General features: G+C 41.5%; 1 protein-coding gene and 1 pseudogene across 1 annotated transcript in view; both read left to right on the top strand.

The window, feature by feature from the left end:
* Window positions 1–17,109, top strand: part of F13A1 (coagulation factor XIII A chain) — a 418,063-nt gene that overhangs the window by 59,143 nt on the left and 341,811 nt on the right. The window contains exon 2 of the mRNA XM_009450449.5: window positions 12,747–12,992. Within this exon, the coding sequence (XP_009448724.2) occupies window positions 12,847–12,992 (146 nt within the window). The 5' untranslated portion in view covers window positions 12,747–12,846. The remainder of the gene's footprint in view (window positions 1–12,746; window positions 12,993–17,109) is intronic.
* The window catches only part of LOC100613846 (snRNA-activating protein complex subunit 5-like), a 214,219-nt pseudogene that overhangs the window by 59,143 nt on the left and 137,967 nt on the right, over window positions 1–17,109 (top strand).

The raw sequence follows: 17,109 nt of genomic DNA, 5'->3' as shown, positions 1-17,109 counted from the left end.
ACTCAGACTTGTGTTTAAATCTTACCTGTGTCATCTTGGCCAACTCTCTTTTTCCTATTTTTCAAAGGGAAGAAAACAATACCTGGCTTGCAGGATTGATGTGATGGTTGAAAGTAATGGACATGACATTGCTTACACTCTACCTTTCCTTGTTACCTTCCATGTCCTGTTCTGTGGTTCCTACCCTGATGCTTCCACTGAAATTGCTCTGATCAGATGACCAGGGCCATCCCAGTTACTAAGTGACTGTCTTTGTCTTCTGTGGCTTCTCAGAAACATTGACCAATCCTACTCCCTTGAAACATTCTCTTCCCTTGGCTTGCAGGAACCACACTTTGATTACTTATTTCTAGCTCTGTGGACACTTCTCAGACTCCAGTGTCTTCTCCTCTTCCTCGTGCCCATCCTAAAGTTGTTGGTACTGAGTTTCTGTTCTGGATCCTCTTCTTCTGTACACCTCTGCTGGACAATCTCCTTCATATCCAAGACATCAGTGATCATTTATATATTGCAGGGTCCAGTACATAATCTAGGTTCAAACGAACATACCCAAATCAGTCTCCAGATGGCACTGTTTGGGCACCACATGCTGGTGCAAGAAATCCAGAGGCCAGATCCATCCCCATCCCTCACTTCCCTCGCCGGGCCTTTGCTCCCCTCCTTTTCATGGGTCCTGGGGTCTCAGAGAGCCAACAGGTCTCCTGAGGAGGTGAAGTCCAATCCTTCCTGGCCCTATCTTGGTTTCTGCTAGCTTGGTGATTGCTGTCTGCTCAGCAGAGGCTGGGCCATAGCCGCATGTCTACAGTGATCACTAGTTATTGGGTAGAGGGTTGTCTTTGAGAGTAGTTACTCTTTGAGAGTGGGTTTTCAACTTCTCAAGTTTCCTCTTCAGGAAAGAGGCTTTCATTCAAGTCGCACAAAGCCTGTAGGATTAAAACTCATTCCACTTGTTCCCTCAGGTACTTCCTTAGGGTCCCAGGGTCAAAACAGTAGGAAAAGATCTGGTGTTAGTCACATAATGTCACAAGGTCACAGTGGACCAGAGCAGCTGGATGCTGAAGCATCTTTGATGGCACAAGGCCACACAGATACACAGAAGCATCTGAGTCTCCTCTTGAGAGGATTCAAGAAATGAGGTTATTTAGAACTGTGGGGGCAGCTTCAGTGGAAGACAGGGGCACACAGGGGAAGTCTTGCCTTTGCTGGAGAAGCTCAATTGGTTCAGTGTGTGGTGCCAGTTGCTGTATCCAAGGGTGCTGATGGGAGCTCTTTCTCAGAAGATCTTGGAGTTAAGGCAGCCCACGTGTTAAAGCTCCAGAGATAGAGTGTGTGATCCTTCTCTCTTGATCCTTAAGTGTTAAAGATGTTAGAGATTGGTTCATGTACTTGGCCACCATCTAGGCTGGTTGCATGAGATCTGGGTTGGGATAGGTTTCAGACTCACAATCCCTTCTGTGGCAGTCGTTTATGCCACATTATGTCCCTTGTCTGTTCTCTTTTCGATCCACGCTTCACACTGCAGCCAAATGGATATTTCTACAAGTAGATCTGATCCAGAGTGATACTTCTATAAGTAGACCTGATCAAAATATCCCCTAGTTGAAATCACTTTAGTAGTTCTCAGTTTTCTAAAATGTTACCTATAAACCACTGATTTGGCTCCTGCTTCCTTCTTGGACTACTCTTTGACTGATGCTCCGTAGTCAGCCACACGGAACATAACTGGAAGTTGCATACTTAAAAGCCAAACCTCCACCTTATTCCTCCAGCTGAAACACCCTGCTATTCTTTTCTCAACTAATAATTTCGCTCACTTGTTTGTCCTTAGCTTAGATCTTACTTCCTGTAGGAAGCCTTCTCTGATCCACCCAGGCAAGAATACATGGCCTTTTGCAGGCTCCTCTTAAAACTGTTCTAGTGCTTATTTATGTATAATCCTGTCATAATTGCCTGTTTCTGCTAATTGCCCCTCACTGAAATACTGTGCCAAGGGTTTACAAAGATATGTCATTTAATCCTCACAACATCCTTGAGATGAATAATGTTCCCATTTTAGAAATGTGTCCATCATTTTAGAACAACAAACAGAGATGTAAGGTTAAGTGATTTAAATCAATGACTAGTTCATGGCGATGTGAGACTGAACCCATGAGCCTGTGTCCAAGCTCATGAGCTTAGCCACCGTGCTGTGCTACACAACTGTAGTGTGTACAGACATGGCTTCTGTTGTTCATTGCTGCATCCCCAGCATTCAGCACAATGCCTGGTACAGAACAGGTGCTCAGTAAATGTAGCTAAATAAATGAATAAAAGAAAGAATGAAAAGCTGCCTGGCAAATGATAGGCACATAGTAAAGACTAGCTCTTATTAAAAAAAAAAAAAACTCTTATAAGCAACAAAGCAGAAAAAAAGGGAAGAAAACCAGATAGCATCAGCTCATTTTCTAGTCAGAATATAGGAAACATATCAGCGAAGTGCGGGGAAGCAGATAGTAGTTTCTGCATTTGCTTTTGAAGGAGGAGGCAGTTTCCACGGAGCTGGACTTGCTGAGCTCAGGGACTTGTTCTTGGCAGTTCAGGTTCTTGCTCTACCTTGAAAAACCACTGCGTCACAAAAGAACCGTCTCAGCTTTAGCACCATTTCCCAGAAGGCTGTACATTCACCTATATTTCCTTCGACACAACAGACTATATTTAAAAAGGTTCTCCCATGAAATAGAAGACAATCTCTGCTCATGGGAAAAGAAAAGGTTTCTAGTAAGTTCAATACCAACCTGCCTTTGGCTGGTGTATAAATGGCAATATCAGAATTTTTTTTTAGTAGGAATTTATATATGGTGAGTGAGGCTGGTAGAGTTTTTGGTATTTGAGTCTATAGCATGGTTAAAGTGTTTTAGGGGTGAGTTTAAAAATTATAAATTAAAAAGTCATCCAAGTAACCCATGTACACATCATATAAAACGGCATGTAGAATTTATACTGAACACTTCCTATCTTTGGCATGGTCCTACTCACCATCAATCTATGCAAAGACAACTAACTTTTTCTCCTTTTAGTTTTTCTGGTGATCAAATGCCATGTCCACCAAAACAAAGACAAAAAAACCAAAAAACAACTCAATACATTTTTGAAAACCAATAACTTGATTTCTTGATTTTTTGAGTGTGGTGGGCATTTGCCAGGTTTCTGAGGTCCAGTGTCTTCCTAATACCTTTCTCTGTTTGAAGAGTTTTCTATGTTATGTTATGTATCATACCTCCCCAAGCTAGAAGCCAAAACTCATTCTCTGGCCTCCTTTGCTGGAAGGAAGCAGACTGTGACATAGGCTCTGCTAACCTGCCACACCACACTGGGCTGTCACTTAGGAGGGGGCAGAGGAGGGAGTTCTGTGTGGGGAGTTCACTTTTCTTCGGTAAGTGTGGTAGTAGTGCTTCAACTACTACTTGCAGCACTGTTTGGAGGGAACGGCGGCAGAATTTCTGCCATCCAGGCCTGAGTGTTGTTGGAGGGGCTGCAGGGGCTGCACCAGCTGCTGGAGTGGTGATAGAGAAATTTCCCCACAGCAGCTCGTATATAACAGCTCACTGCAGAGCCATCTGAGGAGCTGACATTTGCTTTTCCATTGCTATGAGTCTAATGCTGCCACTGCTGTGCCCACTTTGGCAGTGGAGTTGGGCTTGGCATTATGTGAAATTGCTTGACCGTGAACTTCTAGAGGATTCTGTGAGCTACCCAGTACCCTATTAGAAAGGTATTTTTTGCTTACTCATCCTGAGTTCTGCTGTTTGCAATAAAGAACTTTAAGTGATCCTTTTGATCAAGATCTATTGACCACTGCTATGAGAGATGAGCATTTATCTTACTTATGCATGCCCTACCTCTTTTTCTCCCTCCCTCCTTTTCTCCCTCCCTTTCAACTTTTTTGGTTTTAATTATTCTATGGGTTACCTAAATATTTTTAATAAACCTCCACCTCTTATTCTGTAAGCGTTATTTCTTGACTAAGAATGATAAGACCTTCACTCCTGCTCTTCCCTATACATCTCATCACTTTCACTACCCATCTTCTGTCAGCTGCTGCAGCACTTTTACTTTGTCAAAGTTGATAACATTTCTCTTCTATTCTGTGATCATAATTCAATCTCCTGTGCTTTATCTCTTGGTGGATTCTAAAACTGGAAAACTAGTAAGTGGCATTGACATAATAAAGACTATATAAATGTTGACTGCAGTGCCAAGTAAGGAGCTAATGATGACATTTCCTGCCCTGTAGGTCTCAGGTCGTGACTCCAGAGCTACTTGAAGCAGAGTGTTCCTAGCTTCAAGGTCACGTCGGTTTTCTGTTCTTACATTTTATCAGTCACTCAAAATCAAGTGTTATTTTTCTTCCCCTGATTTTTGGGCCCTGCCTTAAAAAAATACCAGGTAGGTTTCTAATTGAGTTATTTTTTTCTTATTTGGAAAAGAATCTCAACTCTCTATCATAATCTCAACTGTATCCAGACCTTCAATAGTGTTAACTATTGTCTTGAATCCCTTTATCCTCTCATGGTGCCCCAGGATAGGGTCTCTCCCAGACTCTCCTATCCTGGACCTGTTGTTGTCCAGATCAGCTGCACAGCCACCATCCTTGGGCTTCCTATTAGTGACCTCCAGGATGAAAGTCTAGCCCTGGATTCCATGTCATCTTCAGTTTTTCTCCTTGTTTTACTAGTATATATACTCAGAAGACTTCCTCACACAGAAAGTGTGGTATATCATCTAGGTCTTTATCTGAAAATATTTTTATTTTACTCTCATACTGCAGTGATAGTTTGGACATCGAATTTTAGGCAAAAAGATTTTTTTCCCTTAGCACTTTAAACACATTGTTTCATTATCTTCTGACTAATCTGACTAATGACGAGTTAGATGGTTCCCTGAATTTGTCTTTGGAAGCTTTATAATTTTTTTCTTTATGTTTGGTGTTCAGAAATTTCAAGAGGATGTGCTGGCTCAGTAGTTATTTTAATTCATCCTGCTCAGTACTCAATGGATTCATCAAATGTGAAGTATGCCCTATTATTTCTTTAAAAAATTCTCCCATCCATTTTCTCTGTGTTTTTCTATAATTCCTCTTAGCTACCTGATAGATTTCTGCAACTCCTGTATTATTTCTCTATGACTCTTACCTTTATCCTTCAAATTTGCCATCTCTTTGCCATTTGCTTTAAGCTCTAGGAGAGTATTTTGACTTTATATTTCAGCTGTTCTTTTGAATTTCATATTTTAGAGGTTAGATGTTTAATTTATAGGAACTCTTCTGTGTTCTCTGCTAGTTCTCTTTTCAGCCATACTATTCTTGTTTTATAAATGCAATATCTTCTCAAATTTCTTTAAAGATATTTATTAACAATTTAAAAAATCTCTTCTAGTTTTTGAATTATTTCTTTTCCTTTGAGACTATGTATGTTTTGGTCTTTCTTTTTTTAATTTTCTGCTTGTGGTTGTCCTTAAATGTCTGATGATTTTTTTGTAGATTCACATTGATGAGTGAAGGATTCGTTTCATAATAATAGCTATCTAGTAAAGGTTTCTTTTTAATTTGGGTTGATGATATGTTTCTTAATAGACATCTCCCCTGAATGGGAAGGCAGACACGAAATCTGTGCAAATGCATAGGGCTAACTGACAGATTTTGCTTTAGGATGTACATGTGTGGGAATCAGCCTTAGATGAGACATTCTGCTTCATCTCCACCCACCAAATGCCAGAATAAGGGGAGCTTTCCTCTTAGACCAACATCCCCACTAAAATACAAATTTGTGAAGCATTCTATATTAAAAAAAATACAAATTCCTCCCCAGCTAGTTTATCCATTTGTCTTAGTGAAGAGTCTCTTGCTATTCTTCTGCCCTCTTTAGGAGATAAAAACCTGGTGCTCTCTGCCCTGTGTGGGAGTGGAGCCAGTAACCCTATGCCTAAATGCTGGCTGACATCTTGTGAGGCTGACTGGCAGCCACTTCCCCTGAAGTCCCCTCATACACATAATTGGGCTTTGGTTTCCTCTGTTTCATGTTCCCATCTGCTTCCATATTCAAGAAATGCATTGAAGTCTCCCATCTACAAAAGACCTTCATTGCTCCCAATTTCTTCACTGCTACAGATTTATTTATTTATGAACATCCATACAGTTATTTAAGTGGAACCTCTGCCACAGGGAGTGGCACATGCATGTGCTATTCTACCTTATTCGCACTAGACACTTGCCCACCTCCACAGTGCTGTTTTTAAAAATGGGATTTTTTTGTTGTTGAATGTGTTCTCATCTCTTATCTGTATTCCTACTACTTAACGTAATATTTCTGGAGACAAGAATAGGCTCTTGTTGAAGGAAAGAAAAAAGGAAAAGAGAAAGAAGGAACGAAAGGAAGAAAGAAAACAAAGAGAAATAAAGCAGATTTAAATGAAAGCAAACAAATGAAATAAATTGAGATAATAACAAGCAGTGCCACTCTCTCTTAAGTATGTATGATAAGCAGTTAAAAATAGTCAAGTTATTAATCCCTTTGAAAGACCTTGGCCTCATTGACCACCTTACCATGTGCCACACGTATTAAATGAACAGCTTCCAAGAGAAACCGGTTCTAAATATGTTAGCATGTTCTTGCCAGCAGGGTTCCTGGCATACTGGGGATACCTGCTCCAGAGTGTCTGTGGGAGAACTCAGACACATCATTCCCCCTCCGGCTGTTGAGGGCCTATTGATGAAAAGATGATACAACACAGATACTGCAAGTGTTTAAGACTCAAGTTTAAAAAACACACTTGCTGCTTCATTTATTTTCTTCCCATGAAACTAATTGAGACCCTAAAACTATTACCATGAGGATAGAAAACTTAATGTCAGTTGCTGTCGTAATCTTCTCCTTACTAGGGCTCCAACAGACTCATGGAGCCCAAAATGTGGAGAGAAGCCAGATTACCCACATTAGAAATGCTGGCATCTTCATTGTACTTGAGGTCCAACAGATCTTTGCTGTGCCTAATGTCCAAAGAGGAAATTCAGGGCTTTGATACCATCTCTCTTTGAAGTCCAGTTACATTGTTGAGGCCCTGCATTGGAGTGGTAAGGGGGTCTCCCCTTCTTGAGAGGTCGAGGGACCTTTTACCTCTCTTTAAAGCACTCTATTGAGGTATTTTGGTGTAATCTCTTTAATTGTTGGAGGCTTTGGTAAATATCAAAGCTAAATCAATAGACCACTTCTACCTTCTGCCCTTCTTTGAGGCCATGAATCCAGGAGACCATCTGCCTCAATAGGAGTGGGGGCAGTGAGTGGGAGTGGAGGATAAAGGGGAGGAAGAGGGCAAATATCAGAAGAAGTAAAATCAGTTAATGTTTCAAAAATACTACTATGCCATAGTATGCACATTTAACCACAGAGGGCTACCTCATGGGCTATAGGGGTGAATACGAAATGGCACCCAGGCCAGGATGAGTTGAAGTGGGTTAAGGTGAGTGGGAACAGGGGAGGGGTGGGAAAGATTTTTCTGGAGAGTTACCACTGAATTTATGACAGAACTTCTTGGAGAATTTGAGGAGATGAAAATAGCCTGTAGCTGTGGTGAATGCTTATTAGCCATGCCCACTCCACAGCCATGCCCCTCCCATAGCCACGCTCCCTCCCCCAGCACTTTGTCAAAGGTCTTTAGCCAAAGGCATGAGGCGCTGCATTCCTGAGGACTCCTGAGCCCAGACTGATGCTCCTGGAGGCCATGTGAATGTGAAGAATGCTCATCTTGTGTGGAGATTTTACTAATCTTTATAGGGAGCAGGACAAATATCTCCTGGAAAGTTCATGGCTACAAACATCAGTGCCTGTGGCATTCATACCATTGCCACAGAGCAGCCTCAGGATGCTGCCAGCTGATCTCACACATATTCCAAGGAACTCCAGTTTCAGGAGGAGACCGGCGCGGTCCCATTTGGATCCAGCTATGACATCTATTCACTTAAAAGCCATAAAGATTCATTTTGCCAAGGAAAAAGTATGGAAGAGGATTATGGACATTGACTCAAGCAGATACTCAAACCAAACCCCTGGACCCGCTGGGCTGCATAGCTGGCGCTACCATGAACAAACACTGCTGCATGTGGCGCGGGCCTTGCCGCAGCCGTGGTCAGCTCCCTCTTACGTGCCCATGAGAAACAAAGTGCTGGGGGCCTGCTGGGTCCCACAAGAACTGGAAAGTCACCTGGTAGCTTTTCTGTCAGGCATATCTTCAGCCTTCTTCCCCCAAAGACTGGCTCCTCTGCTCATCGCTTGAGGCCACCAGCCTCAAGTCTGCATGACTTTGTCTTGACTCCCACTAGTAACGGACACAATCTTTCAGTGAGAGACCCAATTTCCTATGAGAGAGAATCTGATTTCCCAAGATTTAGTCGTGTCCACCATGCCCATAAAGCTGCTTCCTGGAAGAGATGAGTGTATTGATAAAAGCACAGTGGTCTGATTATGTCCCTCAGCCAAAGCTGCAGATGCGGGCAGATGATTTTACAAAAGCATGAAGGCTCCAAGACAATAATTGATGATTAACCACTTCAGTATCCTATTCTATTCATCCACAGCTAGTCGTTGATGTCACTAGTGTGGATACTGTAACAATCGTGTCTCATCTCAGGGCATGCTACATTTGATTTCAAAATTTTCAATATTTTCTATTTCTGATTTCAGGTGTGGTGCCACATTTACATGATGAGATAAATAGAAGATTACAGAATTATTTTAGAATGTTTCACATGGTTTTCAATAACTAAGGAACACCGTGATATCATCATTAGTGTTTGCTACATTAAGTGAAGGCATAGGCAGTAACACACATGCCTCGTCCAAAAAGAAATCAAAAGGGCTATTATTCTTCATGGGCCCATTTAATTTCCACTTTAACTTCTCCCAAAGACAACAATCAGCAATTTTATCACCTACTGGAGAAAGGTATTCCAGGGCCTCAGGGCTCATCAAAATGAATGTGTTTTCTATAACATCTAGTAGTTATTGACTCCTATACGCTAAGACATGTCGATAAACACAGGCCACCATTTTCTCTGTGCTATTTTAACTACTACCATTTTTGCATTTCAGCACAAGAGCTGCTCTTAGTCAGAAAATGCCAGATGGTACTGAGGAATCAGACTCATACTATTCCAGAGCAATGTCATCTGCAGAAGAGAGCCAGTAGCTAATTGACAGAGGTGCCCTTGTTGTTTTTATGGAAGTCAAGATGTCCTACTTCTATCACTAGACCTGTCCTTCTATAATTGGCTTGGGTCTCAAGCTCTCTTTGGAACTTTATTCTAGGTAGGATCTTGCCTCTTCAATTCTGTCTTCCGATATAACTCTACAGTTCCTTCTTCTTCTTCAAATGGTTTTTCTTTACTTCTCTAGCTTTGAGAAATCCATCCTTCTCTTCCTCAAAGTTATTTTAGTTTTTCTTTTCTTCACCAATCTTTGGATAACTATTGTTTGTTATTAGAAATATCTTTTTTAAAAATGTATCTATTTTCTATCTTTACAGCCAACTGATATTTCCAGACAGCTAAATATTTTGCTTCTTTCTCTCCACTTTGGAGCTTCCATGGTGGTTTTCCCTTAGTGGGTGTCTAATTAATATTTGTTGGTGAAGAGATTGCTGTCCTGAGAATTGCTGTATCCTGATCAGATCAGAAGAACAGTCCTATAGGGCATGATAAAATCAGGAATTAAATAGTGAAGTTTAGCCCAAACCAAGATACCATACGGTATCTTGGAGTAGATTTCCCCAGAAAATTGTTAGTTACTCAATAATTCACAGTTACAGAATGAGTCACAGAAGATATGGCCAGGAAATTCTTTTTTACATGTCATTCCAAAGTTAGCTTGTGAGTGCGGCCCAAGTCCAGTGATTTCCAATTATCTGTCTTTGGATGGATTTGCTATCACAGAGTCATGTATGAAATATTTGATTTCTGCATCCACCTTTCCAGGTCGGAATATCATAGCAATATGTGGAAATTTAGCAAAACAGAGGTAATTCTTTTTAAATTTTTTTTTATTTTTTAGAAATGTTCTGGGGCAACTGTAACAGAAGTGATTCTGATAATCGTTTGAGAATGATTGTTCTAGGATAGTAGTTTTCAAAGTGTGGTTCCCAGACCGGTGCATCAATATCACCTGAGAGCTTGTTAGAAATGTAAAGTCTAGGGCCTAAAACGACTAACCAGAAACTCAGGGGTGGCCCAGCAGGTGTTCTCTGCTCCAGATGATTCTGAAACATGTGAGAATCACTGTTCTAGGGACATCTTATCATAAGAATCTATTATTTGTAGGGAAACTTTTTGGATAAAAAATTGTCTGATTGTTTACAAATATGTGACACTGCCAACAATTTGCAATCTTCTCATTTAACAGATTTTTTACTAAGTGTTCCTATATGCCAGATATTATGCTAGGATATAGCATAATAGGAATAGAATGATTTATGAAAATGAAGAGACAAGTAAGTCTCAATATTCTGCCTTAAGGAGGCCTTAGACTCAAATGGGATATGCCATGTGAACAAATATGATTCGGTGCTATAAAATGTATGTATAAAAGGTTAATTCTGTTATGATAGATGTGGTCCAAGGAAGACTTTTGGGTTCTGCCCCAGTTCTGAACCCTGAGAATTACATGTAGAAGTTAGATAGGTGTTGAAATACCCACTTAAGACTTTAAACGACTTAAGCAAGTTTGAAGAATGAAACTTGGAACTTCTGGCCTTTGCAGTCCTCCTGTCCATGTGAAGACCTGCGGTTTACTGCAAGAGAGTAACTGAGTCTGCAGAGTGAATGTTCGCCTAGCCAGAGGTGTGACTACAGCCGGCCTCCCCATGGCAAGTGCAAAACAGCCCAGAAGAAGGAGGTCCCATGAAACCATGAGCTCTAGCATGGCTGTCCACCGGAGCAAGGGGGCGCCCTAATGCTGTATATTCTTGCCTTGTACCTCAGGAGCACTGAGTTAGGGGAGAAAGAGTTATTCCCTCCTAGGAATGACGTCTAAGTCCTTCCTCTTTAAGGAAAACACGTGGAACTAAGTAGTTAAGTGCTCTCTACCAAAAGCCAGGAGTTTGTAGGCAGATGAGCAGAAGGAGGGAGCATTTCATGTGGAGGGAAGGGCACAAGCAAAGATCCTGGGGCCTCAAATAACAAGGAAAATTTATAGAAGGTTGGTGTGGGGTTTGGTTGTTTAATTTTTCAGTTTTTATCTTCAGTTAGGGTCAGCAGACTAAATTACTTTAAACATTAGAAAAGGAATTTCACTGATTTTAAAACAGAGAAAAATGGGGCCGGATGCAGTGGCTCATGCCTGTAATCCCAGTACTTTGGGAGGCCGAGGCAGGTGGATCATTTGACATCAGGAGTTCGAGACCAGCCTGGCCAACATACTGAAACCACCCTGTCTCTACTAAAAATACAAAAAATAGCTGGGCGGGAGTGGCATGCGCCTGTAACCCCAACTACTCAGGAGGATGAGGCAGGAGACTCGCTTGAACCCGGCAGGCGGAAGTTGTGGTGAGCCGAGATCACACCACTGCACTCCAGTCTGGGTGACAGAGTGAGATCTTGTCTCAAAAAAAAAAGAAAAAAACCAACCAAACAAAAACAAACAAAAAACAAAAACAGAGAAAAAATTGAAAAGATATACTTGACCAGTAATTAGAGACTATAATAAAAGAAAATGAAATCATATTATAGGGTTTTATATTTACTTTATTTACATTTTATATTATTTACTTATAGCTGTACATTATTATTTATATTTATATCTTATCTCTTATTTTATTAAGAACTGGAAAAATATGGAAATGCATTCTCTACAATGTTAACAATGAGTACTTTGAAATGTGAATCTGTTGTTAGTATTATTATTATAATTTCAGAGAGAGGGTCTTGCTGGTTGCCCAGGCTGGAGTACAGTGCCATAGCGCACTGTAGCCTTGAACTCCTGGGTTCAAGCTATCCTCCTGCCTCAGCCTCTTAAGTAGTTTGGACTATAGGCGAAATTATCGACAGCTTGAATCTTCTTTGCTTTGTGATTTTCCTTGTTTTTTCAGTTTTGGGAAGTGGCCATGTATTGCTTATACAATTAGGAAAAAAATGACAGTAGATCTTATTTATGAGGCAGAGCTGCACACTTGTCCAATGAATGGCCATAGATGATCTGTTCATTTTACCTGTCTTAGTCATCAGTCTGGATGATGATACAAACACAAATGGCTGTGGCCATCATTAGTCGTAGTGAAATGGATGTAGCAGTTATGATTTGAGGAGGTTCATTTGCTGAATATACAGCCAATCTCAGCCTTTATTACCACTTTATCTTTTTTTGTAAATGTTTTTTTAATTAAAGAAATAGATTCAATTTGAAAATTGAGTTCTAAACAAAGTAGTTTTATCAACTATTTCTAAACATTCTATTGAGTATTTTGGAATTGTTAAAAACAACATATTTCCTTTTTAAAGGTTCTTTGGCAAGAAAGTGGTTTAAATTCTTTATTTATTCTCCTTTTATGGATCTATTTACTTTTATATAGTTCATGAAAACAATCTAAATGTTTCTTTTTTGTTTGTTTGTTTTGCTGAAATGCATCATAAAAGTGAAATCTCCAGTGGCAAATCTCGAATAAGTATTTTCCCCTTCTATCCTGTTCTTGCTTGTATTTTCTGAATTCATTTCTTTTTTTTCCAGAAATTTGGGGGATGCATGCAACTTTTCCCTTGTCTGAAGTGATAACTCTGCATTCATTCTTGACCACCATTAATCATGCATAGCTGTGCTCACTGAGGCAATGTTTTTGAGCCAGTGGATGAACAAGATCTCATTAGCACTGGTTTCCATGGTTTATCGCTCATGGCCAATGTCACACAGAATTTTCAACCAGGATGGGAACGCCCAGCAGCTGGATGTCCAGCTGCCAATTCATCAATTTGAGAAGTGAGTCTGTTTCCGTCTAAGTTGTTGCATGCAAGGCATGGGGGGCTGATTCTGTGCCCACAGTGACTTCCTCCACCGTTTCTTTTCCAAACTCCCCCAACCCTGGTCATTGTCATCATCATCTCAGGCACATCACACACCCAGAAGGGCAATTCACAAACCACATGTTGGGTGAGATTTCCTCCAAAAGAATGGCAGGGGCAGGGGGCATAGAGACCCCACTCCTCATGGCAGTTCTACTGGGACTGGGGCAAACATGAAGAAATCATTACACCCATCTCTTTACCTCCACAATCTCCTTTGGAAATAGCATATCCATCCCTCCGGACAAGGAGGTGGTGAGGCTGGAGTCAATCCTATGGCAAAATGCTTAGACATGTGGGCAGGACCACCCAAGTCCTAGCCTGAAAAAGTTACTGCACCTGGAAGTAGGTCAGACAACCAGACCTAAGCAAGCTCAGTGGGGGATTGCCAAACAGAGCTGGGACGCTTGTATGATACCGAATGAATAGATGAGGGAGCAGCACACCAGGAATGTGCCGTGTAAGTTCAGTTCAGCTCCATCATCACTCTAGGAGGTAGAGACTCTGGTCTCATTTCCCAGAGGAATTAACTGAGAGTCACAGAGACTGAAGAACCCCAGTGAGCTGGGCAGTTATGGCATGCCTGTTTATTTACATGTGTCTGATTTCGAAGCCACACTCTTCATATAACAGAGAGAGGGTTTGCACGTGTGTGTGTAATGCTTGCGCCTAGGTAAAGTATTAAATGTGTGCAACCTGATTAATATTGGTAACTGCCTCAGGGATTGAATAAAAGGGATTTAATCGAAGCACCATTTATTGAGGTGGGACAGAGTTGAGGAAGTGATAAGGGAAAGTCTAGCACTCAGGGACTTGAAACAGGAGGAAGCAGTTTCCAGTTCCAGGCCTGAAGGAACTGGCAGAGCTCTGGCTGTGGAGACACTGAGACAGGGCCACCACGGAGGCCTGGCAAGGACTGAGTAGGGAAGAGGACACGCTGATCCCACCCTGATCTGACCTCTTTCTCCTCCGGTCTCCTGCCAGTATCTACTTTCCTATCCAGAAACCAGGGCTAGGGGGTCTGGCTGATGCTGTGTGTCAAAGTGGATGCCCTGGGGCCCAGGAGAAGGGCAGAGAACAATGAGGAGGGGCGAACGGAGGACAATAGCACAATAATCAACTAGAAACCTGGCCGCCTTGGAATCAAGTTAGAATTGCAGAGGGATGAAACCAATAGTATAATTTAGGAACAAAAAGAAGGAGGAGCAAACTGGACTCGAGGTCCATAGCTTCATCAGCCAGGAAGAAGAGGCACGTGGTGAGATGGAGCAGAGGAACATCACTAGGGCCACACTAAGTACACTGGGACTTCGAAGCGAGGATTCAAAATATTCCTGGGCAGAGTGCTGTGTAGCAGAGCAAGGGACTGAGAACTCCCGGCTATGTTTTGCTCTGGGTCTTGTAGGAGATATGCTTTATCTATTTCTGCTTCCTTCCAGCCCTCCTCCAACCTCTCCGGAAGTAGAGTGGCCTCATTCTTAGTAACCTCCCCCCAATCCCCACCCCAACAACTGCCACCTTCCCTGTGCAGGCGGCCCTCCCTCACTGTGGGCAGTAATAGCTAGGGGGTCTTAAGAACTGGGATTCTACAGTGGATGGTTGGATGACCAAAGGCCTGAGATTATGTGAACACCATTGCAAAGATTAGGCATGGTGTCACCCTAATAGGGCCTTGCTTGAGACAGATGTGGGTAATGTGAAAACCCCTGCAGTGATGGGTACCAATCTCCTATTGGGTGTAATTACTCAGTGGCTTCTGCTGGAATGAGCAGTTTGGAAACAGAGTGCCAGGTTTGATTAGCAGGTACACCAATCTCAGTCAGATTGTTCCATATTCTGAACTCCCATTCATTCCACATGAAGCGCACTAGTTGCAAAATGTTAAACAGGAAGCATGAAGTGCTGGGTCTTCATTCTGAGATGAGACCACAAGTTAGTACAGTTGTACCTCCATGGTTTTATAGGGCAGTAGATTCATCTAGGTGATCTGTTAGCCAGTCGTGTTTACTGAGCTCCTGCTGTATAAACTATGTGAAGTATTTTGATATGTGCATCATTTGTTTCCTAGAACAGCTCTGACAAATGACCACAGACTCGTGGCTTCAAACAGCAGAAATTTAACCTTTCACAATTCTGAAGCCAGAAGTCTAAGATCAAGGTGGCAGCAGGGCCATGCTTCCTCCAGTGGCTCCAGGGAAGGATCCTTCCTTGCCCCTTCCAACTCCTTGTAGCTTCTGTAGCTCCTTGTCTTATGGCAGCATAACTCCAACCTTTTTTTAAAAGTTTTATTTTAAGTTCAGGGGTACATGAGCAGGTTGGTTATATAGGTAAACATGTGTCATGGGAGTTAGTTGTACAGATTATTTCATCACCCAGGTATTAAGCCTAGTATACATTAGTTATTTTTCCTGACCCTCTCCCTCCTGCCACTCTCCACCCTCCAATAGGCCCCAGTGTGTGTTGTTCCCCTCTAAATGCCCGTGTGTTCTCATCATTTAGCATCCACTTATAAGTGAGAACATACAGTATTTGGTTTCCTGTTCTTCCATTAGTTTGCTAAGGATAATGGTCTCCAGCTCCATCCATATTACTCAAAATGTGGGATGCCTTTCTTTTTTATGGCTGCCTAGTATTCCGTGGTGTATATGTACCAGATTTCCATTATTCAGTCTTCCACTGATGGGCATTTAGGTTGATTCCATGTCTTTGTGCTTGTGAATAGTGCTGTGATGAATATAAAATGGAGAAAAAGGAACGCTTATACACTGTTAGTGGGAGTGTAAATTAGTTCAATCATTGTAGGAGACAGTGTGGTGATTCCTCAAAGACCTAAAAACAGAAATACCATCTCACCCAGCAATCTCATTACTGGGTATATGCCCAAAGGAATATGAATCGTTCTATTATAAAGACACATAGCTCCAATTTTTGCCTCTGTTTTTACATGGTCTCCCTTGTGTCCAAATCTCCCTCTCTTTTCTTGTGTAAGGAGACAAGTTATTGGTTTTAGGGCCCACCCTAAATCCAGGAAGATTTTATCTTGAGACCCTTAACGAATTATATCTTCGAAGACCCTATTTCCAAGTAAGATCACATTCTGAGGTGTTGAGTGACCGTGAATTTAGGAGATACTATTTTAACATATTATAACATGATTTAAATCTAGCCCTGCTCTTGGGAACATTAGTGTGCCTTATTTCCTCATATATTCTTTCCTTATTCCCACTTTTCCTAGAAAGTTATGTGCAAAGCGTTTCTGTGTATGTGTGTATGTGCGTGTGTGTGTGATTATTCACTTTGGAATAAGCTGAGTGCTATCTCCACCCCCTCTTGTCTTTCCTAAATTGTCTTATTTCATGGTGGAATTTTCATCTTCCTGCTTATACTTTACTGGGTACTATAAATCCAAGTGTACCAATTTGTTTTAATGAAAAAGAAATCTTTCTTGCTCTTGATGTTCAGCCCTCATGCTCCTGCACTCCCCAGGATCTTCTCAGGGCCTCATTTTCATCCAAAGTCTGCAGACAGTTCACTGCATCATTAAATTAGAAAAGGAGAACCTTTTTCTTGAGTTCAAAATTGTTTCCATTTTGTGGCCTATTGATTTCTTGTATATTTCCAGGACAGGAGGTACGGGTGTGTCCCGCAGGTGGAGGGATTTCCTGCAAATGTGCCAAGCAACCACCATTTCCCACATTCCTGGCCTCCTCCAAAACAGACATTGGACTTACCACTAGATCCAATCTCTAAACATAGAGTATTAAGGCCTCCACTCAAAGCCCAAGTAAAAATACTAAAAGAATAGGAATTTGTGCCTATGTGAAGTTTTAAATTTACAGTATTTCTGCCTGTTACCTTAGGCCATCTGGAGAGGTGAGATTCTGGGGTCCTTCTCAGAAGAATGGCAAGCCTGATCTTGCCTTCTGGCTTGTTTCTGTTAAGAAGAGAAGTAAAGAATAATAGCTACAATGGTGGCTAAAATTTGCTGAGTGCTTTTGATATGCTATCAAATAGCTTTAAGTAGATTTTCTTAA

This window comes from Pan troglodytes, chromosome 5 (assembly GCF_028858775.2).
Source record: "Pan troglodytes isolate AG18354 chromosome 5, NHGRI_mPanTro3-v2.0_pri, whole genome shotgun sequence".
In the NCBI taxonomy this organism is placed as follows: domain Eukaryota; kingdom Metazoa; phylum Chordata; class Mammalia; order Primates; family Hominidae; genus Pan; species Pan troglodytes.
The sequence above is the reverse complement of the archived record's forward strand: the minus strand, read 5'-3'. Positions and strand labels throughout refer to the sequence as shown.